Source organism: Kogia breviceps, chromosome 3 (genome assembly GCF_026419965.1).
Source record: "Kogia breviceps isolate mKogBre1 chromosome 3, mKogBre1 haplotype 1, whole genome shotgun sequence".
In the NCBI taxonomy this organism is placed as follows: domain Eukaryota; kingdom Metazoa; phylum Chordata; class Mammalia; order Artiodactyla; family Physeteridae; genus Kogia; species Kogia breviceps.
In genome coordinates this window covers 186,122,346-186,145,836 of record NC_081312.1, presented here as the reverse complement: position 1 = coordinate 186,145,836, position 23,491 = coordinate 186,122,346, and the positions used below count along the sequence as shown (strand labels likewise).

Sequence of the window (23,491 nt, the reverse complement as noted above, 5' to 3'; positions counted from 1 at the left end):
TGAAAACATAAACGGCTCGGTCAGTAAAATAAATTTTTGCACACTTCTACAGTGCAAATACTTAGGATTTTAAAGGTGGACTGTTTTTAATATGGTAAGCATATTAAACAATTATTTTGAAGAGTGACATTTACAGTTGGTGAGAATTTGATCTAACTGTGGATTAAAGGAAAACGAGGAGGTAATGAGTCCCTATTATGGTCTAGAATCTGTGCTGGTCTCTTAATTGAATCCTTATGCAAACTCTGCAAATAAACATTATTGTCCCCTTTTACAGATGAGGCAAGAAGAGGCTTGAGGAAGTTAATTACACGCCCAAATCCACACAACCCAGGTCCGTCCCATTCCAATGTGAAGCAATGACCTTCCTCTCCTTCATCCTCCCCTCAAAAGGGGGAAAATTCTTTACAAAACTGCCCGAATTAGCTCCAAAATATAATTTTTGTCTCTGAATCTTAAGGAGAGAAAAGAAAATTTGAAATAGCAATGGCTTGTCATGTCTCCGAACTTCAATTACCAGGAAACGATTCTTTCCAACAGCCCACTTACTAGAGAACTGACGGAAAGGTAATCGTCGCCGGAGGGTAGACGCAGATACCCCAGGCTGAGTGTCCCACTTCCTATCCACAGGGTTCTGACAAATCCAGAAAGGCGGCCAGGTATCCGCCTGGAGAAAAGCACCCAGTGCGTCCCCCTCCATCTCCTCCAGAGCGCGGCGCTGGTGCGTGTCGGCTGCCCTCGGGGCGGCGGGGGGGGGCGGCCGGGGGCCCAGTGGCACCACGTGCCCTCACCTGAGCCCGGCCCGTCAGACGGTTCCACAGCGAGGCCCCGCACACGGCGTCGGCAGACAGGAACACGGGGCAGGCGGCTGTCCAGCAGCTGCAAGCAGCTCCCTCCCTGACTTCCACCGGCACGAACCAAGGCCCGCGGTGTTGCTTCTGAACAAAGTTCCTCCCACCCGACCCTTGGCCGGCTCGGGGCACGGTTCCCCCTCACTCCATCCGTGGGGACCCGAGGGCCCGCGGCTCAGCCGGCGCGCAGAGCAGGTGGAGAGAGAGGGCCCCCGGCTCTTGACGCAGCCCCTGGCTCCGGGCTCAGAGCGAAAGTGTTGCCAAGTCTTGTTCACAAAAGAGCCAAAACTTTTAGGACTTGTTTAGGTTTTCATTGTATTAAACTCAAAAACCCACCTTCACTTTTACTGGCTGGCAACCCTGTTCCCCCTCCCACTCGGCTTTCCAATAATACGTTCCAGTTGGGGTTCAGACCGTGTCCCAGGATGGTCTCTGGTCAAAACAAGCATATGGTAAAACCCCGGAGAAACCGAGATGAAAGGAACGCCTCAGAACACAAGGGAGTTCAACTTAATTTTGCTGCAATACCTACAAACACGGGGGGCCATCGCCCACCGGTTCCCCCGCACGTCCCGGCTCTGCGGCGCCAGCTCCGGGGCTGTACCGCGTGCTGGCGGGACAGATGGCCCCGCAGGGCGTGCGGGCAACACAGGCCAGCACGGGTGCTTTGTTTCCAAGGACTCGGGATGCCAAGCGTCACTCTAGCCCTCACATCTACAGCACTCGGGCCGCCTAGAGTCCCGCTGCCAGGAGCCCAAGCCCAGGAGATCTGACACTGTACGAAGGAAGCAAGCACGTTCCCAATTTATGTGCCAGGTAGCGCGCAAAACACTTGGCGTGCGTTATCTCCTCTAATCCCCACGGTGCGCTGAGTTAGGAATTCCTGTTACGTGCATTTTACAGAGAAGGATTTTGCAGCCAGCCGGTAACAGGCTGGACCTCGAGCCTTGGCCCACGTGACTCCAAAGGCTCTCCCCAGCTCTACCTGCTGCCTGGACGCTATTATGCACGGTGACAGAGTCACCGTCACAGTCTCTGGTGGTGAGATCATGGGTTCGGGGGTTCAGACAGATGTGGGTTCAACTCCTGTTGAAGAGAGTCACTCTCACAGCCTGAATGTTCCCACCTTATGAAATGGGCATAATAGTATCCGGCCGCTGTCAGGATGAAATGAAGAAAGTACCCATTAAACGTGCCAGGGTAGTGCTTACCACGTGTTAGATTCTCAGCAAGTTTCCTACCTTCTCTTGCCAAGAAGTCTGAAGCTCCTGACGTTTATTTTTGGTGGGAGGAAGAAACGCACAAATCTGGACTGTGAATCATACGGCGGCAGCAGCACTGAACCCTTAAACGGGTATTTCTTTTTTGAGAGGTAAGTCAAGGAAAGCGGGAAGAAATAACTATTGCTTGTGAATGCTGCTCTGCATAAAGCTGTAACGCACTTCTCTCTGGCCGCTCTCTGACAGCCCACTTGGTACATCTGGTCCAGCCTACCAGGCTCTCTTTTCCCTGCCCCACCCCCCAACTTTTGCATCCAGTTGACAAAGTGCTGATCAGATGAACAGTTCTAGTGAACAGGAGTGAACAAATGCGCATTGTAAAGAGCTGTTTTCTGGGGACACCCTTTTCTGCTTTTGTTTATATTGAGTATTGATGCTAACTGCTGTTGTTCTCCAGCTTAGCAGGGGACAAAACTCCCCTAGTGGCCCTTCTGGGGATGGAGGTAAGCCCAGGTTTCCGGGGTCCTGGGAGGGACGGGGTCTAGAGTGGGACTTAGCGACTCTGGCCACCTCTCAGGAGGACGGTGAGAGCAATGGCCACGGGCTTTCTCAATTCGGAAGAGAAAGTACGGGCACTCTCCGAAGGTGAGCAGGGCAAGCAGAACTTTGACATCAGCACTTGTAGATTTCAGTACGTGCCGCGGGGGTGGGGGTGGGCGTGGGGGAATCTTTAAGAAGTAAGTTTAAGATAGCTTGTTTATAGAAAGAAAAGTCTGGCATCCAACGAGGGTCTGTAGCCCATAAAATTGAACAAATTAGATATGTGACTATGTCATGAAGCACGGGGAAACAAGCATTCTTTACGAACAAATTCAAAAGCCGGTTACCTAAAACATTAACGGCAATAAAAGAAAAAAAAATTACACAATGTGGTTTTTGTTAAATTCAAGTAGCTAATTATTCTTTTTGGGTCATATAATTAATGTCCCAAATAAAAATTTAAAAAGCACTACATTTAAAATATATTTTAGGGACTTCCCTGGTGACGCAGGGGTTAATAAGAATCCACCTGCCAATGCAGGGGACGACGGGTTCGAGCCCTGGTCCGGGAAGATCCCACGTGCCGCGGAACAACTAGGCCCGTGAGCCACAACTGCTGAGCCTGCGCTCTAGAGCCCCCGAGCCACAACTACCGAAGCCCACACGCCTACAGCCCGTGCTCCACGACGAGAGGCCACCACAATGAGAAGCCCGCGCATAGCAACGAAGAGTAGCCCCCGCTCGCCGCAGCTAGAGAAAAGCCCACGCGCGGCAACGAAGACCCAACGTGGCCAAAAATAAATAAATAAAATTTATTTAAAAAATAAAATAAAGTACATTTCACTAATGCTCAATTTCAGTGAATTTCTCCTTCATTTTAATTAAGCCCCCTGTATCAGTCCTCATTTCTGGGAGGAACTATTTTTAATTTCAAGTGCTTCTGATGCAAAACAGTTGAAAACTATGAAATATTCTTATTTTTAATGCATTAAGAAAGATGAAGTTATTTATCTTTTTGGCAAAAAAAAAAAAACCCAAAAAACTCTAATGTGAGCAAGGTTTTATTCACTATTACAAAGCCGTCAACTTGGTATCTTTACCCAAATCTAAGAATGACTGAGTAGCACCAGAATTTAACTAAGAACTAATGATCTATATGAGGGACGCACAGCAAGACGGAGGGAAGCTTTATGAAGCCCGTCCTCCCGTTATTCTTTTTGCTGTTACTATCGCTAGCACGGTGAATGTTCAGCTGAGTCACACGGCTGAAACGGAGAAGGCCTTGCTAACTGAACCGCATCAAGGTGAAAGCGACAAATCACTTCGTCTGACACTCTTAACTCCCATATAGCAAATACCTGCACAGGCTGTCTTGCCAGGAGATTCGGACTTCTTCTGAGTCAGCTGTTTCTCAACAGGACTGGTGAGCAGGGAAACACCTCCTGCAAAAGGGCTTTAGTGAGCTACATAAATGTCTCAGGGCAAGAAAGCTTCCACCACCCCTTCTACGTACACCTTATATTTCAATATCAGCTGGAACAGTTACGTATCTGGGATGAGAGTTGGTGAAGAAAACCTTTTCCTTAGTGGGATGGACAGAAAGACAAGGTTTCAACATCAGAACGCGCGGTCGGTTGGAACAACTAAGCTACGACAGTGCAGAAAGTTCTTGCTTTTGGTCAAAACACCACGATTATGAAACGAAAGTGGTAAAAAGATCGCCACGTGTCAACAGCAGGATGGTTACAAGCAAGGGGCTGGAGTCACGAAGATATGCTTAGTTTTATACCATAGCTTCAAAAGTGCATTTGCTGTATATGTAGAGAAGAGACATTTTTAGAGAATGTGCAAACTGCATTTAAAGAAATGAAATAACGGTTCCACTGCTGTATGGTTGAGTTTTACAGATGTTTTATGTTCACTTCTGACTTATCTTCAACTCACACCGATTTAGGATTTTTTTTTTTTTTTTGCTGGAAGTCTTTCTAGACCTCAGCTTTTATGTCAAATAGTCCATGATTTGTAAGTACAAATGTACAGCACCACGTATTTCTTTGTTATGTGGATAATTATGCCCTAAAACTCCTGCTTGCTAAATCTTTACCGTTCCTCACTTCTTCAATCAAGGTACATCTTGCCTTAACACAGAGAGACCACCGATGACACTGACACTTGGAAGAAACTAAAGAGAAAGCGAAGGAAGCACCAGGCACTGCTGGCACCGAGGTGCTGGGCTTGGGGTAGTTATTCCCATGCGGCTGACCGGCCCTCCGTGAGCCGTAACCCCCATACACTGTAGATTCTGAGGTACAAACCCGCGAAGGCCTCCGAGTGTGAAAGCCGTGGGACCCACCGGGACTCCTTTCCTTTTGAATTCTGCCCGGCTTCTCCTCCACCGGTATCTTTATTGTTCTTTGGCTGACAACTGCAGACCTGGCTGGAGGACACATTCACTCTCGCCCACAGGTTAGGAACGTGCACGCGTTAACCCCCCGTCTTCCCCGAGGGGACGGAGTGGTGACGCGGTCCACCTGTGTTCCCTTTGCCCCGAGGCTCCGCGCCTTCACGGGTGTGTGTTCTCAGGTAAACACTCCTGGTCCTGGAGTTGGCGTCCTGCCTGACCATCCCTGGATACTCCCGGCGTCTCTCCACAGTGCTTACCCCGCCTGGCCCCCCGACTTCCCCCGCGCCTCCCATTCCCGCTGCCTGCTGCCTGGTGCTGGAGAGGTCCAACCACCGTGAACACTGGACAATGTCATACACATCAGGTCTCCAGTCTGACACTGCAGACCGATTCCACAGTCAGTCTCTTGCCCTAGCAGACTCCCTTCAGTCCCTCACGGGGACCAGCCCAGGCTTCTCCCCACTGCTTGTCTGAGGCCCCACCCCTCTGCCCCACCCTACCCTTCCCCCATGGCTCTCTCTTGTCAGTGGTTTTTGGCATTGACCTTGCAATGAACTGAGTATTTGTGCCTTCCCTCCCCACCCCCGGATTCACATATTGACATGCTAACCTCCAGTGTAGTGGTATTAGGAGGTGATTAGGTCACGAGGGTGGAGCCCTCATGAGAGGGATTGGTGCCCTTATAAGAGGGACCCCAGCGACTTCTCTTCCTCTCTCTCTGCTACAGGAGGGTACACTGAGACGGTGGCAGCCCGCCGCCCGGAAGAGGGCTCTCACCACAACCTGACCATGCTGGCGCCTGATCTTGGACTTTCAGCCTCTAAACTTGAGAAATAAATTTCTGTTGTTTGGAAGCCACTCGGTCCATGGTACTTTGTTACAGCAGCTTCAAGTGACTGACACCTCGTGTGGAAGAGAGAGGTCATTGCCCCTGCTTCCTACTTCTGAACTCTCCTCTTTAATTATACAACACAAATATGGTTACTTTTTCCTGGGGTGGGGGTCAGGAGGACGAGGCCCTATTGCTCTAAATATACACCATATGCCCCGAGTCCTGAATCACGGAAGGTGAGAAGATGTGTATCTCAGAATCAGGAAATGGGGCGTTCCCAACGCTGTGCTGCACCCACACTTGTCTCCAGGGACCCCCGCTGCCTCCGGACTCCTGCACCATAAGCGAGCCCCGGCGTTCAGGAGGCTTCCCGACCGCCCCACCTGAAGGCCGTGCTCCGCACCAGGTGCTCAACTGTTTTCTTCAATTGTCCTTCACAGCACTCATGTTCATCACGAGATCATGTCACCTGTCTCCTCCCTCTAGAATGTAAGCTCCAAGAAAGCAGGGGCTGGCTTTGTTCACTGCCAGGACCTTGGTCCCTAGTCCCTGTCTGGTACGTGGCCATCACACAATACGTTATTCACGGAATGAGTGACCTGATCGCTCTCAGCTGTGCTGTCTCGCTTTCGCCTGTGCTTTTGCTGGACAAGAAACTATACAAACAAAACCAACAACCATAAATAATCCTTGGGCTTTCTCTGCTCGTCAAGCTACTGCCCTATCTCCTTTCTTTTCTTTGTGAGAAAGTTTACCATAGGTAGAGTATATGCTCCCCGTTTCTACTTATTAACTCTATCTTTCCTCACCCTAAACCCTTAAACACGCTTGTGAAGGGCTAAAATGTCCCTCCGTCAAGAGTCAGATTCGGTGCTTAAACTACGATCTCACTTCACCCTCCACCCGCTCTTGATAGTAACATCTCTGGACCACAGATGCAGGAACTGAATCGTCCTGGCGAGGTCACAGGCTGGAAGGTGAGAGCTGGGCTTGAACCCACTCTGGTCCCAAAGCTGCTCTCCTTCCGTTCCAACACGCTGAACCTAAGGAAGGGGTTTGCGGATGGCTCTGTTTGTATCGTCAGTCTCCTCTAGCGGCTGTGAGTGCCACACCATCCATCTCTACGCTGGGAAAATAAAGATCCTTTTGACTAACCTTTTCCAATCAGAGTGTAACCATCAGGAGAGAGAGAGAGCGCGCTTCCTTTTGCTAACAGCAGTCTACAGCATGGTTACTGGAGACTTACAGGAAATCTAAGACTTTAAGGAAATTCACACAGAGGGAGTCCCTTCACAATGCCCTAGTGCTTAAAAGCCAGTCTTCTGCCATGGTGGCCTTCCTCCTCTCTTCTTCTTTTTTTTTTTTTTAATTTTTATTGAAATACAGTTGATTTACAATGCTGTGTTAGTTTCAGGTGTATAGCAAAGTGATTCAGTTATATGTATACATGCATATCTATTCTCTTTGAGATTCTTTTCCATTATAGGTATTATAGGTTATTGAGCAGAGTTCCCTGTGCTATACAGTAGGTCCTTGTTGGTTTTATATATAGTAGTGGGTATATTTTAATCCCAAACTCCATGGTGGCCTTTTACAGAGCTTCTGATGAACAAACCCTCTAGGCTTATATCAAAATGTAACTTTTTTAAAGCATCAATTACACAATCAATTTAATAACACTTTTAGGTACCGACTTAAAGAGGTTTTTTTATGATGAGCAAAAACGAAAGGAAAAAAATCATTACTAAGGTCTTTTATAATTTCAGTTATAATATAAATTTCCCAGATTTTTTTCAAATCCTATTGCACTTGCTTCCAAAACTGAGGTCGATGAAGAACATCAGGACTGAATGAAAAAGTCTGAAGATGCTGAAAGAATTTCTAAATCCTCATGTGGTAAGTCCCGCCCCTTTAGTCAACTTGAGCATCTGAGAATTTTCCTGTTTTGGATGGTGAGGGGGAAGCTCCTCGGGGGAAACAAAACGAGTTGCATTACATGCAAGAAAGAGAACAGAGGCCTGGCTTTGCTTCTTTCACTTACTACTGGAGCAAGCCTGCGCGAGATCATAATCTTTCCTGGCCTTAAGTTTCTCTTTTTACCAAGGGAGGATTAGACTAGAGCATGGTTTCTCAAAGTATGGTCTGCCAACGTGGGGAGGGTCCTCACACTCTCTTTTCATACTCGTAATAACATGTCACTTGCCTTTTCTACCCTGTTGGCCTCTGCACGTGTCGCATGGATGGAGCAAAGGAGGTAACTGGGTAAAAGTGAACTCAGGCAGTGACAGCAAGCTGTCCAAGCAGCCATATCCTTTGCCACCATACTCTCTCAGTAGAAGAAAAAAGCAGGATGAAATGTAAGTTTTCTTAAACCTTGATCCTTGCAGGCCTTTGACAAATTCTGTGCGGTGACAGGGCTCATCCCCGCAGAGCACTTCCGCCGCTCGCTGAGGCGGGACGGCGGCCACGAGGAGCAGAGCTCACGTGATGGCCTGAAGCTGAACTAGCTGCTCTTGTGACCACCTTGACTTGAAAGGACATCTGACAGACATACGTTGAGAGAACATATTCAGACCTGGGTACGTACCTCGCAGACATTTTCTCAGACGCGAATGAACAAAGCTCGTCATTACAAGGAAAAACATCTGGCAGTATCCATGGCCAATGATAAAAATCATTCTTTTGAGCAGCAGTAGAATTTTGGAAAACTTGAATCCATCACCAGGAGATTGAAGCTTCCCTATACTTAGTGATTTTTCAGGTGAGACTGCTGGTTACTTTAACAAATATGATTTTTAAAATATTGTAGAAAATGACATATATAGAAGATCTGCATAACCCAGTGAACTGTTTTCTAAAACACATCGCACGATGGACCAAAATGTAACAGAATACAGTAAGTACGCTGACATGGTTTCAAATTTCACATTACAACGAAACTTTAAGCTGTTACCTGACTCGTTTAAACTCAGGTATTTATCTGACACATTTTGGTGCAGTAGTAAAGAAAATTAACCACAATTCTCTGAAAAGCCTATTAAAATACTCCCTTCCTTTCCAGTTACTGTAAAGCTGCATTTTCGTCAAATACTTCAACATAAACAATGTATCACAACATACTGAATGCAGGACCAGATAGGAGACGCCTACCATTTTCAGTGAAGCCAGACTTTATAAAGATTTGCAAAAAACATAAATCAATGCTAGTCTTCTCACTATTTTTTTTGCTTTGGAAAATATAGGCAATTACACAAAATATGTTATTTATGTTAAGCTGTAGTGACATTACTGTTATTTTAAAATGAATTCACAAATACATATTTTTTCAGTTTATAATCTCAAATATGGTAAATCCCATTCGACAATATCGACATAAACAAATATTCTCTGAGTCCTCAATAGTTTTTAAGAGTGTAAAGGGGCCTGAAACTAAAATGTTTGAGAACTGCCGACTATATGAAATCTAGTTCAAGCTCTTTCAAGATTCTGATTTTTTGTGTGTGTATGTGAGTGAGAATAGAAAATAAAATCTGGAAATGTCTGCTTTTGGTTGATAAGTTTTTGTTTCCTTCACGCTTTTCCCTTGTGAGAATATAATATGGCAGATCCATGAGACAGAGTTGTGAAAATGAAGTGTTTAAAGGTAATTTATCCTGAAAAAAATATAAATTATAATTAAATATCACTAGTTGGAAATGTTAGAATACAGCTTAAATAAAAAATTTTTTGAGAAAAATACTATAAATATTAATGCTTTGAAATTTATTTTACTCAATTTATATTCACGGAACATCTTATAACATATTTAAACTAATGACGTTTGTGTTTTTTCTCCAATTTTAAGAAATATCATCACAAGATTCTCTTAGTAGTAATAGAATCTTTAAAAAAAACAGAGCACTGTTTTTCTTTCAGAACTGTTAGCAAAATGCATTCAAAATCATTTAGAGTTACTTTATCAAAACCAAAATAATAAGTTGGATGTTGGAATTTCTGTAAAAGTTTTTGGGGCTTTGGTGCCAATTAATTTAAAGACAAGAACAATATGCTCACTCAAAGCATGCCTAGACTTACAGATTCGTATTCCTGTTAGTAGTAGACTTGCACAAACATAAAGTGCCTAGCCTATACTTCTGGCTTGCATAACGTCTCAATACCGCTATCGAAATCCTTTCCTTTAACCCCACTCAGCTTCTCACACCAACTACCTGCATAAATAAAGATGGAAGCACCTGCTATATGGTCAATGGTCTCGGGGGCAGATGTTCCCATACTTGTGTTCATGTCGCGGGGGCCGCATACATTATCTGAACAGATGTATACAATCTGAAAATGTTGGGTCCCACGGTGAGATGTCTCCAACTACTTCCTACCAAAGTACATAAATGCTGTTTGCACCTGCATTTATGTTAATGATAGAAAGGCAGCAGGGGTTCTGACAAAGTGAGATGTGATGCTATGAAATACATTTACGTGGTTAATTGGAGTTTCTGAGAGACTCTGCTGCCGAGTGGCTACAGTGACACTGATACAGGCCAGAGGAGATGATCTGGTGAGTAGCCAGCTTTTTTTTTTTTTTTTTGCGGTACGCGGGCCTCTCACCGTTGTGGCCTCTCCCGTTGCGGAGCACAGGCTCCGGACGCGCAGGCTCAGCGGCCATGGCTCACGAGCCCAGCCGCCCCACGGCACGTGGGATCTTCCCGGACCGGGGCACGAACCCGCGTCCCCTGCATCGGCAGGCGGACTCTCAACCACTGCGCCACCAGGGAAGCCCTAGCCTGCTTTTTAAGCAGTGGAAATCGGGCTATTTCAAACAACAGAGATATTCATAAACCGAATTTACTAAAAAGAATATTCCAGACTCTAGTATTTTATCTCAAATAGGAGAATAACTCCCAATATGAGGTCTACCTGGTAAGGTTTAGGCCACCCAAGTCATTTCCATTTTGTTCTACAAGGAAATTTCTATAGGTATGTGTGTGTTTTCCATTTGTACTTCTGTCAACAGCATAACATACTAATACAGCAGTATTTTGCAGATGTTATTACATTGGAAATTTCCAATTTCCAACATTAAGGAGTTAACCAAAACCAGCTTGAAAATGTCAATTTGTACTTGGTCTGCAACATAAAATGGTACCAAAAGCCCAAGAAGAGCACTTACACCGCTAGTTAAGATCAAAATGTTTCCATATGAATGTCACATATTTAGAAACATAATATTTTGGTTAAACATAGGGAATGCCCCTCCCCGCCTTTAATGAGGTCACAAAGCCACCTTAACCACTAAGGGCAGAGCATCAAATTACATTGCTTCTCCTTGCTACTGTGTATTAAATGTGAGCACTGAAGAGGCAGAGTTCACAGCAAGAGTTGCCTTTGTAGCTTTATTGAGCTAAGAACTTGTGGTCACTTTCAAATAGTATACTTATTACCTGATTAACTTGACACCGATCATATCAACTTTACACAAAGTTATTATATCTGCGTTCCCAAAGAGCTGTTATTCTGTAACCGACTCTGAGATTTATATTGTGCTCTAAGAGTTTACAAAGTGCATTCACACATGGTTGAGCCTCACTTGCAGATTCTATATTTGTGCATTCACCTGCTTGCTAAAGTTTATTTGCAACCCCCAAATCCATACTGGTGGCACTGTCGTGGTCATGTGTAGACACGCACAGGCAAAAAGTGTGTGTCAAGTTCCTAGAAGTAGTTGATGCTCTGCCTTGTTTCAGCTCTCATACTGTAAACAAGTGTCCTTTTTGCAGTTATTTAGCACCACATTTAAAAATTTTTTTAACTTTTTGTTAGTGATTTCACTGTTTAAAACAGCCCTGGAGCATAGTGCTGATATGCTGTGCAGTGTTCCTAAGCATTAGAAGAGTCTGATGTGCCTCATGGAAAAAAATACATGTGTTCGATAAGTTTTGTTCAGGCATGAGTTATAATGCTGCGTCTGTGAGGCCAATTAATGTCAAGGAATCAACAAGATACGTTCAGTGAGGTGTCTTTAAACAGAAACACACATAAAGCCAGGGTCTGTGTTGATAGCTGATGAAAATGACCAAAGGCTCACAGGAAACCTAACCCTGCATTTCCCGTAGGAGCCATGGTGCAGTATTAGCTAATTCAGTGTTTGTGGTGACTTTACAGAATGTGATGGCTGCAAGTGACAAGAATCACAGTACCTTATCTCATTGGACTGTGTCAGGGCAAAATTAACATACCCGTTTGAAAGATGAAAGGACTGAGGCTCACAGATTTACCCAAGCTCACAGAGCCTAGAAAGGAGGGCAGCAGAATAACCAGAGCTCAGCTGTCCAGCTCTTAGCCTGGGGTTCTTTCCCCAGACTGAGACGGAAGGGGAGGACAAAAGACAGGAAAGGAGCTTAGGAAGCATCTCCAATACCATGTTCAAAGGGTGAAACTTTAGTTAGACGACAAGACAATAAGCCATTCTTAGGTTGAATCCTCATGAAAGGTCAACTCCTGCTTGGATAGACAGCCCAGTTTTATTCATTGAAACTGAGCTATAAGAGAGGAGAGCTTAGTTTGGTTTTCCTTTTTCCCCCTTTGCTCCTTGCTCATTGCCCCTCCAAAGGCAATAAATATTTGTTAAGTGAACACATAGACTTGACAACTTCAGCTTGGTGTTTCATAAAAAACAAAGATTAAAATCTTTTCATAGCATCTGAGTAATACGATTTTTTTTTAAAAGTGTTTTGAGAGTTTAAAGCACTTTTAACAAAATGTAATATGTAATTGAGAAACCACTACATGCCAGGATGCTTTAAAGCCCACCAAAGACAGAAAATTCATTAAGAAGTTTACATAAAGAACCCAACTGATACCGAGTCTAAAATAAGTAAGATCATTTTCCTAAACTTAAAAAAAAAGAACATTATTAACTACCTACCCCAAGTGTTCCTTGAGTTCAAAAATTCTATATTCACTAATACTGAAAATGTTTATTTCTGTAAGATGCAAGTACAGCTTTTTATGTCTGTAAGACATAAGAATATATTTTTAGGCTGTGCCATGATTATTTTTAAAGTATTTCACTGAATCAGAAAATCTAGGTTTGTTTTTTTTTTCTTCCACAGCTCCAAATCTGAATTCACATGAAAGACAGTAATGGCTATTGGCTTCACAGTTAAATAATGCACAGGTTTTGAAAATTAGTAGGCATGGTACAGAGCGTGTTTAGCTAACTGCTGTGTTTCTGAAGGGGGTCATTAAGACCCACTACTTCTTACTCCAAAGAAGTAAGATGTCTCAAAGCATCTGCCATTTTCTCAGCGCCATTTATTCTTACTCTCACTGAATAAAAATAGCACTCACAATTTGATAACTACGTTTAAACTATACAAATGTTATGACAGAGCCGAGAAAAGTGTTGGAAGACCTCTAAGACCTTTCTACTCACAGCAGACTTGCCTAGGAAATGGCAAAACTGAATAGCGAAGCTGGCGAGTATCTAAGAGGTTTGAATGGCTCCAGCAAAACAGACCCTCCCCGGACCTAAGACTCGTTTCTGACCAATGAACAGTGGGACTTGTATTAATTAACTGCGTGGGGACTTGACACTCGTCCTTCCTTCTCCGAGGCGCTCACTTCAATCCTTAACTGGCACAACTGCAGTCAGCTTCCTCCTGGCGCGTAACGAACGTAAACTGTCCCTCTAACAGAACCATTTGGCAAGGCTGCTCACTTGTGTGTCTCCTCATCTGGCAAGTAAATCAATGCCTTTGCATTTTCAATCACTGTGGTGGTTTTCTTTCCTTCAACAAATTTAAAGTGGAATTACGACTGTAGTTGGCCTTATCATGTTGTTTTCATGACTTTTTCCCCCCCCAAACGTGGTTTATCACTTGCTACAATTTGCTGTTTTCCAACACAAAATACATGTCCTTACATTTTTATTAGCTTATCATTTGAAAATACCAAACAAAAAAAGAAAGTTATGGGAAAACCATAAATCCTATCTCCAAATCCTGAATGCATGAGAAGATAGAAAATTGTAACAAAATAAGTCTGATGAACTTCTGGAGATTCTATAAGTAATACTTTTACACAGAAAGGCATAATAATGACACAATTATAATGGAAAGCTTTTAATATAGTACAAATTATCTGAGTGATGTTACAATGTTAATTTCTTTATCCAAAATTAGGAAACATTTAAATAGAAGGCACTGGAATTTCTAATTCGTTTCCTCTAGTTCTTTCCCAGCTTTAATCCACATCCCGTGACCCCTAAACCCCACCTGACGGACTTCTACACGTGTGCCCACACCCTGAGCACACGCTACCTCCTGTCGTGTTTCCTGACCAGCCTCAAACCGCCGGCTCAACCCACTGTTCTCCAAGTGCGACCCACTCAGGTCTAACGCAGCGTTTGTCACGCTTTATTCTGGGTAATCACACACATGTCTGCTGTTCTGCTAGGATTCCGTGTTGTGTAGGAGCACAGGCTTCTGTCTGACTGAGCTTTGGACCCCTCATAGCATCCGGCATAGTTCCTGGTAAGCACTGTCCTGGTGATCATTAAATCTGCTGGCACTGTATGTAATTTTGTTAGAAGATAGTGCCATATATGATGCCATGGCTTTTCTTAAGCTCCACAACTCTGCTGTGATGCCCTACCTGAATTTCATACATTAACGTGTATAATGTGCACGCGTGCGCCTGTGTGAGCGCGCGTTTGCTTACAAGTCCGAAATTTGAAAGTACTGTAATTTATAGACAGCCATCGATAGTTCATTACATAAATCACTCAGCATTTAATTAGTGAATGACATGTGATCAGCAAACTTCTCATGTCCCTTAAGTGATTATATTTGATGAAAGAAATGAAAACAAAATCATAATTTAAAAATCTGGCATTTTTCTTTGTTAAAAAATATTAATGGTAATCCAGGACACACAGAAAGCGTTTGATAAATGGGTAAATTAATGAATAACTGAGCAATTCTTAGGTCTCATAGTTTTCCTTCCCGATATAATTTCCCACGATACGAATTCTAATTTCTGCTTACTTTGGATTGAACTAGCTTTAAGCATATGCATATATTTAATTAAGCACAATGCTTCATCAGAGAAGAAAAAAGGGGGATGATCTAAAAATAGATTAGAGAATCTTCTTATAAATTTACAGTATGACACAGGGGACACACAGTCTTGGATTTTGATGGATCTAGGTTCAAATCTTAGCTCCGTCACTGAACTGGTTGTGACCTCGGTAAAAAAAAAAATCGAATCTCCCTGAACCACAGAAATAAAGATTATACTGAACATCGTGAGCATTAAATAAAACAATGGATGTCAAGTTGTAGGTAGAGTGACTATTACACTGAGGTCCTCGATTAATTGAGATCTTTTAGTTATTATATCTCTTTCTCTGTCAAATTCTGGGTTTGGGGCTTACACACCTTTGGTCCCAGGAAAGACTGATGCAGAATTTGTGAGAGCTGCTGAATCCTCGCTAGGCTTGAGGGCATCTTATACTCTGGTCAAGTCAGTGGAGGTAATAACTAAGCTTACACAGCAGCTCAGAGAGGAAGACACAAAACCAAAACAAAGTAAACCTTGAGGAGAGCAAAGTAGGCCAGAGGAGTGAGTGGAGACAAGCTTTACTTCCCTGTGTCAGCCAGAAACCCAGCAGCTCGTTGCTTAGTTACTCACCCTGACTCACAGCCTGCTAGAGCTGGGAAAGAACGACAAGGAATCCTGGCTTCGCTAGTAAGAAACCCAGGCTTAGGGGCAAAAGAACTCGTCTGGCGGCCCACAGCTGGTTGCAGCTATATCCGGGACCGGGCCCAGCTTTCCCGACGCTCAGTCCAACACTCTTTCTTCTAAGCAGCCACACCTCTCCTCGCTTGCTCGGAGGAAGGAGGTCGGGCCAGCCTGGACACTGATCAGCTCCAAGTACAGAGATCTTCCGGGGGCCACGTACCGAAACGCTCACGGGCGGGCACGCTTCTAACTTGTAGCGAGGGCCTGCTCTCCGTCCCCCTCTCCTCCTGTCCGCTCTCTCGCCCCAGTGTCTGGGGCTAGGACGTGGGCGATTCTCAAGGGCTCTTACTCTCCCCCTGGCCACGGGCCTGGATGAGAAACCAGCCGGGGGTCTGCTCTGCGTTCACTTCCCATGAGCGCCCCTGGATCACGCGCGGCCTTTGAAGGCGGCGAGGCATCCCCGGCAGGAGGCAGCCGTGCCCACCTCCCTGCGGACAGGGCCCACGTGTTAATAACCACCCCTGAGAGCAAGAGCCGCTGTCACCTCAGGAGGGCCCGCGCCGCGGGGGGCACCGTGCAGGGGGATTTGCATGTACCACCTCCTCTAATCCCCACGCCACCTAGAGCGCAGGGCTTACTTTCTTCATTTTACAGATTTATAGATGAGAAAGTTAAGGTCAAGTGATGTACACCCAAAAGGTTTTGCACTTCAGGGGCAGAAATGACTTTCAGGCAGACGTCAGGCTCTTCACAGTTACGCCAGCACCTTTCATTTTGGCAGAGCGAAAAAGGAGTGTTTTCTCCAGTTCAGGGGTCTTTAAAGCAAATGCCCTCCTTTCAGTAACAGTTACACCTTCCACTAAGGAAGCCCAGTTTTGAATCATTTAAAGGCGTTATTTTTCTCACACACATATCAAACCTTCTGTAGGGAAGAGAATCAGTAGAGGTGGGGAAAGACTTGAATTCCTCTTAAAGGTTAGACTTTGCCGTTTATACTGAGGAAAACTTATTCTTTATTCAGAAATGACTCTATCTCCACCTGTAAACGGCCTTCCTGAAAGGTCCAGGGGCTCTTGCTAAAAAAACTCCATGATTTTCTTTTTTAAAAATTCATATGGAGGGGAAACGGTTTCTTTTATGTTTCTTTTTGTTAAATGGGTATATGGGAAGAAATAGGTCAAAAATGTATACGCGAACATCCTCTCTCTCTCTACATGTGTGTTGTGTGTGCATACGTGTGCATGGATATATATACTGTACACATCCTTGTCACTAGAACACATGTCATTCTGCTTCATTAAAGCCAATACTCTGTAACGTCATTTGACATCTGTTAGCGCCAGCTAAATTGCCAGCTGAGGTGCTGGGGTCTGTGAGTTTTACGTGGAATGAGATGGCCTGCTCTCAGTAAAGGGGATGTTGTCTGATAAACCAGGAATCCACAGATACTCAAGTAATTTACCAAAAGAAATCAACTTTCGTATGTAATTGGATTTTTTGTTCTTAGTTCCAGGAAATAAGTCACCTTATGGTCAGAGGACGGTGACGTTAAATGCACTAGTTAAAACTCTTTACGACACACACACATTACCGGTTTCCCTGGCATGGCTTATCTTACCTTGATCTTTTGGTGGTACCGCTACAGCACTCTGCATTATGATGTCTTTGACTTGAATAACAATTTGCCTAAAAATAACCAAGCACAAATAATAATTAGAAAATAACCGTGATGCCATGTTAACACAAACGAAAAATATAAATTACAAGCTTTTGATTTATAACTATATGAGTAATAAGGAATGGACTGAACTTTTGGGAAACTGAAGTTTTTATTTTCCTTCTAGCTTTTACACAGACAGGCTTTTACTGAGTGCACTGGTGTGGGCGTGGCGAGGGAGCGATGACACACTGAGAAGGCCCTGCACCTGCCTCTCTGCCCTCGTAGGGTCAGGGAAGTGTGCAGGTAGGCAGTTAAGGGTCCCTAAAAATGCCCTGCCTGATAATTATGTTTTATAGATTCTGCTTAAGAAATAAGTAAAATGTTTAACAATATAAGTAAAGGCAGTATAACTGCAATATAATCATTTGATGAAACATAATTCAGTCATTAAAATGCAATTTTGAAGATTACGTAGCAACATGGAAAATGGTGATGATATTATGTACTGGATGCATACACCAAATGACATACACACGAGGTAACAGCTATACAAAAAACGAAGGCACAGAAAAATGCAAGCTAGGAAATATGTTAATATGTATATTAGCCTTGTTCTTGGTGCTATAATTACAGGTGTTTTCCCTTCCATTTTAGCAACTTTCCAAATTGTCTAGAATACGGGGTTCCATATTAAAAAAATATTTGAATGTATAAGACAATATAAGTCCTTGAAAAAATATAAATATTTTTGTAAGCCTTCAAACAAGGAAGTGTTTCTAAGCACAATGCCAAAGACAGAGCCATTAAGGTAAAGACTGATTAATTTTTCCACTGAAAATTTTAAATGTTTTTAAAATAGAAAACTAGGTAAAATAAAAGGGCATGACTTCTGCTTCCAGCCAAGACTGAACAACAGAGACCAGGTTTGCCCTCCTTCCTGAAACAACCAAGACACAGACAAAATACACGAAACAATATTTCGAAATACTGTTGTGACCTTCGGTCACAAAGACTGGTCTTTGAGAGACAGGAAACAAATGAGGTGAACGCTATCATCCACAGTGCAGGAAGGTAGAGAGCTGGTGGAAATTCCCAGAGTAATGAAGAAAACAGCTGGAGAGAGAGAGAGAGAGAGAGAGCAATGAATAGGGTTCCCATCAAGTATTCACAGGAATACTGTCTGTTTTTACAAGTCAGACTGAAAAAACTCGTAATTCACAGAACGGTGGGTAGAGTACAAAGAGTAATCTTGCTTAATAAAGGGGAAGAATTGGTCCTACATCAAACATTTCTTTGTTTTCACAAAACAAATCTTAAAGCAAGACCTACAAGGATCAAACTGTTTCCAAGTGTCTTACCTGTGTATTCAGAACAAAGCTCAAGAATATTTATAGAAAGACAAAAATATCCATCACCCAAGAAAGTAAAAGTCAGAACGTCTGACATCTAATAAAGAAGTATCAAGCAATACAAAGAGGCAGGAAAATATGAGCCATAGTGTAGAAAATAATAAAAACTGACCCTGAACTGACACAGATGCTAGGATTAGCAGACAAGATCATTAAATGTATAACTGTACTTCACATGTTCAAAAAGCTGAGACAGGAAAGATATAAAAAAAGACCCAAGTAAAATTTCCAGAGATGTAAACTACAATATATAAGGTAAAAAAATACACTGGATAGGATTATCAGCATATTAGGCGTGTCGGAAGAAACTACTAGTGAACTTGAAGGTATAGTAATAGAGACTATCCAAAATTAAACTCAAGAAGAAGAGAGTAAAAGAAAAATGGCCAGATCATCAGTGGGCTCTAGGACAACTTCAAGCCGCCTAGCGTATCAGTAACTGGAGAAGAGAGACATGGAAAGACAGAAAAATTATTTTAAGAAATAGTGGCAGACACTTCCAAATTTGAGTAAAGCTATGAACAGATCCACAAAGCCCAAAAAACTTAAAGCACAAGAAACATGAAAACTACACCAAAGCATATCATGACCAAATGGCTCAAAACTAGTGAAAAAAGGAAAGATTTAAAGTGAGGCAATACAAGTAAGAAGACATTAGAGCAGCATCTTTAAAGTAGTTGAAGAAAAAAAGATCTGTAATCTAGAATTCTATGTTCACAGAAAGTATCTTTCAAAAATAAAGGAGAAATAAAGGCATTTTTGTATACATAAAAGCCAAAGGAATTCATCACAAGCCCACCCCCACTACAGGAATGTTAAATGATGCCCTTTAAGTAGAAGGTACATGATATTAGATTAAAATATGGATCTATATACAGAAAGGAAGATTTCAATACTAGAAATCAGAACTACATGATAAGCATGCAAGGCTTTTTTCTTAATAAAATCTCTTTAAAATATAATGGTTTAAATAAAAATAACACTGCATTGTGGGGTTTATAACATATGTAAAAATAAAATGTATGAGAATTTCAGGACAAATGTAGAGAGGGGAGAAATGTAAGTATACTATTGTAAGGTTCTTTAGACTACAGGTGAAGTGGTATAGTATCACTGGAAGCTAGATTATAAGTTACACATGTATATCATACACCCCGAAGTAACAACTAAAATCACGAAACAAAGAATTTTATCTAATATGCCAACAACAAAAAGATGGAATCATAAATATACTCAGTTTTCAAGGGAAAACAGGAAAAGAGAACAAAGAATAAGTAGAACAAATGGAAAACAAAAAGCAAGATGATAGATTAAAACCTAAACATATCAATAATCATATTAAACATAAATGATCTAAATATCCCAATTAAAAGATACACTGGATAAAAAAGCAAGACCCAACTACATGCTGCCTATAAGAAAGGCACTTTAAACATAAGGACACAAACAGATTACAAGTAAAAGAATGGAAAAAGATATATCATGTTAGCAGTAGTCAAAAGAAAGGTGGTGTGGCTATATTAGTATCAGAAAAAGTAGATTATAGAGCAAAGAATATTACCAGGCATAAAGAAGGTCATTTCATAATTATAAAAGGCCAACTCATCAAAAGGCTATAAAAATCCTAAATGTTTATGTCCCTAATAACTGAGCTTCAAAATACATAAAGCAAGAACTGATAGAACTGCAAGGAGAAAATTAACCAATAATCTATAAGAGAAGCAGACAGAAAATCATTAAGGACCCTGGAGATTTGAATGACACTAAAAACCAATTTTACCTAATTGACATTTATAGAACATTCCACCCAATACAACAGAATACACATTGTTTTCAAATGCACACGAAATATTTATTAAGGCACCATATTCTGGGTCATAAAAACAAGGCTCAATGCACTTAAGAGGATTCAAGTCATAATGTATATTCTCTGAGCACAATGGAATAAAAGTAGAAGCCAAAATAACAGAAATGTATCTGGAAAATCTCCAAATATTTGGTAACTAAATCACACACCTATAAATAACCTGTGGATCAAAGAAGAAATCAAAAAGAAAATTAGAGTGTGTTTTGAACTGAATGAAATGCAAACATAACATACCAAAATTTGTATAATTCCATTAAAGCAGTACACGGGGTAATTTAGAGCACTAAGCATCTATATTAGAAAAGAAGGTAGGTCTCAAGCCTCAGTTTCCGCCTTAAAAACTAAACAGAAAGTACAATTAACCCAAAGTAAGTAGAAGAAAGGAAATAAGAGATCAGAGAAAAAATAAGTGAAATGGACAACAGAAAAATGGACAAAATCAATTAGATCAAAAGCAGATTCTTTGAGAATATACAAAATTGATAAACTTTTAGCTCAACTGATCAGGAGAAAGAAGACACAAATGACCAATATCAGGAATGAGAGAGGTGTCATCACTACAGACTACCACTATTAAAAAGACATAAGGTGGGCTTCCCTGGTGGCGCAGTGGTTGAGAGTCCGCCTGCCGATGCAGGGGACGCGGGTTCGTGCCCCGGTCTGGGAGGATCCCACATGCCGCGGAGCGGCTGGGCCCGTGAGCCATGGCCGCTGAGCCTGTGCGTCTGGAGCCTGTGCTCCGCAACGGGAGAGGCCACAACAGTGAGAGGCCCACGTACCACAAAAAAAAAAAAAAAAAAAAAAAAAGACATAAGGGTCCATTACAAACAACATTTTGACAATAAATTTGATAATTTAAATAAAGTGAACAGTTAACCCTGAAAGACACAAACTACCAAAGCTCACTCAAAAAGTGAGCCCTATGTTTTCAAAGAAATTGAATTTTTAGTTAAAAATCTTCCCTCAAGGAACTCTAGGCCCAAATGGTTTCTTTGGAGAATTCTACTGAATATTTAAGGAAGAAATAATACCAATTATACACAAATTCTTCCAGAAAACTGAAAAGGAGGGAATTCTAAGTATCTAATTCTATGAGGCCAGCATTATCCAGAATCCAAAATCACTCAAAAAGCCACTAGAAGGAAAGAAATCTCCGGACAATATCCCTCATTAACACAAATGCAAAAATTATAAACAAGATGTTAGTAAATCAAATCCAACAGTATTAACACATCCTGACCATGTAGGGTTATCCCAGGAATGTACACTTATTTAATATTCAAAATCAATGTAATTCACCATATTAAAGTAAAAAAAGAAAAACTATGTGATCATCTCAATAGATGTAGAAGATGCATGTGACAAAATCCAACATTCATTCCTTTAAAAAAAATCTTTTAGAAAAGTAAGAATAGAAGAAAACTTCCCCAACTTGGTAAAGGACATCTATGAAAAAACCTATGGCTAACATCATGCCAATAGAGAAGAAGTGAATGCTTTCCCTCTAAGTTTACAATTAAGAGAAGGATGTCTGCTCTCACCACGTCTATTCAATATTGTTTTGGAAGTCCTAGCCAATGCAGTAAAGCAGAAAATGAATAAAATGCATCTTCACTGGAAAACAAGACATAAACGGTATTTGCAGATGGCGTGATTATCTATGTAGAAAATTCAGTGGAATCTATAAAAATAACTAAGTGAGTTTAACAAGGTTAAAGAATACAAGATCAATATATAAAAATCAATTACATTTCATTCACTAGTAACAATCAGAAATGAAACATAAATCAGAAATTAAAATTTAAAACGCTATTTGTAACAACATCAAAAATATGAAATAACAGTAAATCTGAAAAAAAGATGTGAAACACTGAAAACTACAAAACAATGATGAGAGAAATTTTTAAAGATGTAAATAAATGGAGAGATATACCATGTTCACAGGTCAGAAGACTCAATATTGTTAAAATGGTAATTCACTGCAAATAGAGTTATAGATTCAATGAAATCTTAATCAAAATCCCAATACACATTTTGTAGAAATTAAACAACTTATTCTTAAATTCACATGGAAATGCAAAGAACCCAGAGTAGCCAAAATCATTTAAAAAAATAAGACAAACAGATAATACTATTTTAATTTCAAGACTTATTATTAGAGAGTCCAGAAAGAAACCCATACATACGTGGCCAACTGATTTTTCATGAAGGTACAGAGGGAAATCAGTAAAGATAGTCACTTCAACAAATGGTGCTTGGACTATTGGATATCCATACACAAACAACAACAAAACTTTGAGATATACCTCATACCACATACAAATCCAAAAGGCAACATACACCTGAATGTAAAACCTAAAACTACAAAACTTCTAAAACACTATGGCTTTTCATCATGTAAATACATCTTAGATAGGACATCTAAAGCATAATCCACGGGCTTCCCTGGTGGCGCAGTGGTTGAGAATCCGCCTGCCGATGCAGGGGACACGGGTTCGTGCCCCGGTCCGGGAAGATCCCACATGCCGCGGAGCGGCTGGGCCCGTGAGCCATGGCTGCTGAGCCTGTGCGTCCGGAGCCTGTGCTCCGCAACGGGAGAGGCCACAACAGTGAGAGGCCCGCGTACCGCAAAAACCAAAAAAAAAAAAAAAAAAAAAAGCATAATCCACAAAATAACTACTAAGTTGGACTCTAAAATTAAAAACTTCTGCTCTTTAAAAAACTATTAAGCGAAGGAAAAGACAAGCTGCATAGTGAAAGCAAATAATCGCAAATAATAAATATGTAAAGAAAGACATTATATCCAGAGTAAAGCACTCTCAAAACTCAGTAATAAAAAAAACAAACATGCAATTTAAAAAAACAGGCCAAAGATCTGAAGAGATACTTCACCAAAAAAGATATGGCTTGCAAACAAGGACATAAAAAGATGCTCAACATCATTAGTTATTACAGAAATGTAAGTTAAAA

At 41.8% G+C, this 23,491-nt stretch overlaps 1 protein-coding gene across 49 annotated transcripts in view; it reads right to left on the bottom strand.

The window, feature by feature from the left end:
- ZNF438 (zinc finger protein 438) overlaps window positions 1-23,491 on the bottom strand; it is a 221,383-nt gene that overhangs the window by 49,379 nt on the left and 148,513 nt on the right. For 40 of the 49 annotated variants that reach the window (XR_010839942.1, XR_010839938.1, XR_010839951.1 and 37 more), the window contains 2 exons: window positions 17,204-17,271; window positions 3,970-4,053 (listed from right to left, as the gene is read on the bottom strand). Coding sequence is in view for 6 of the 49 variants with exons in the window: in XM_059058324.2 (XP_058914307.1) it covers window positions 3,970-4,053; window positions 17,204-17,271 (152 nt within the window). In the remaining 43 variants the exon portion in view is untranslated. Of the gene's footprint in view, window positions 1-3,969; window positions 4,056-17,203; window positions 17,272-23,491 lie in introns of those variants that run through there. The other 9 variants (XR_010839962.1, XR_010839958.1, XR_010839959.1 and 6 more) reach the window with 3 other exon arrangements.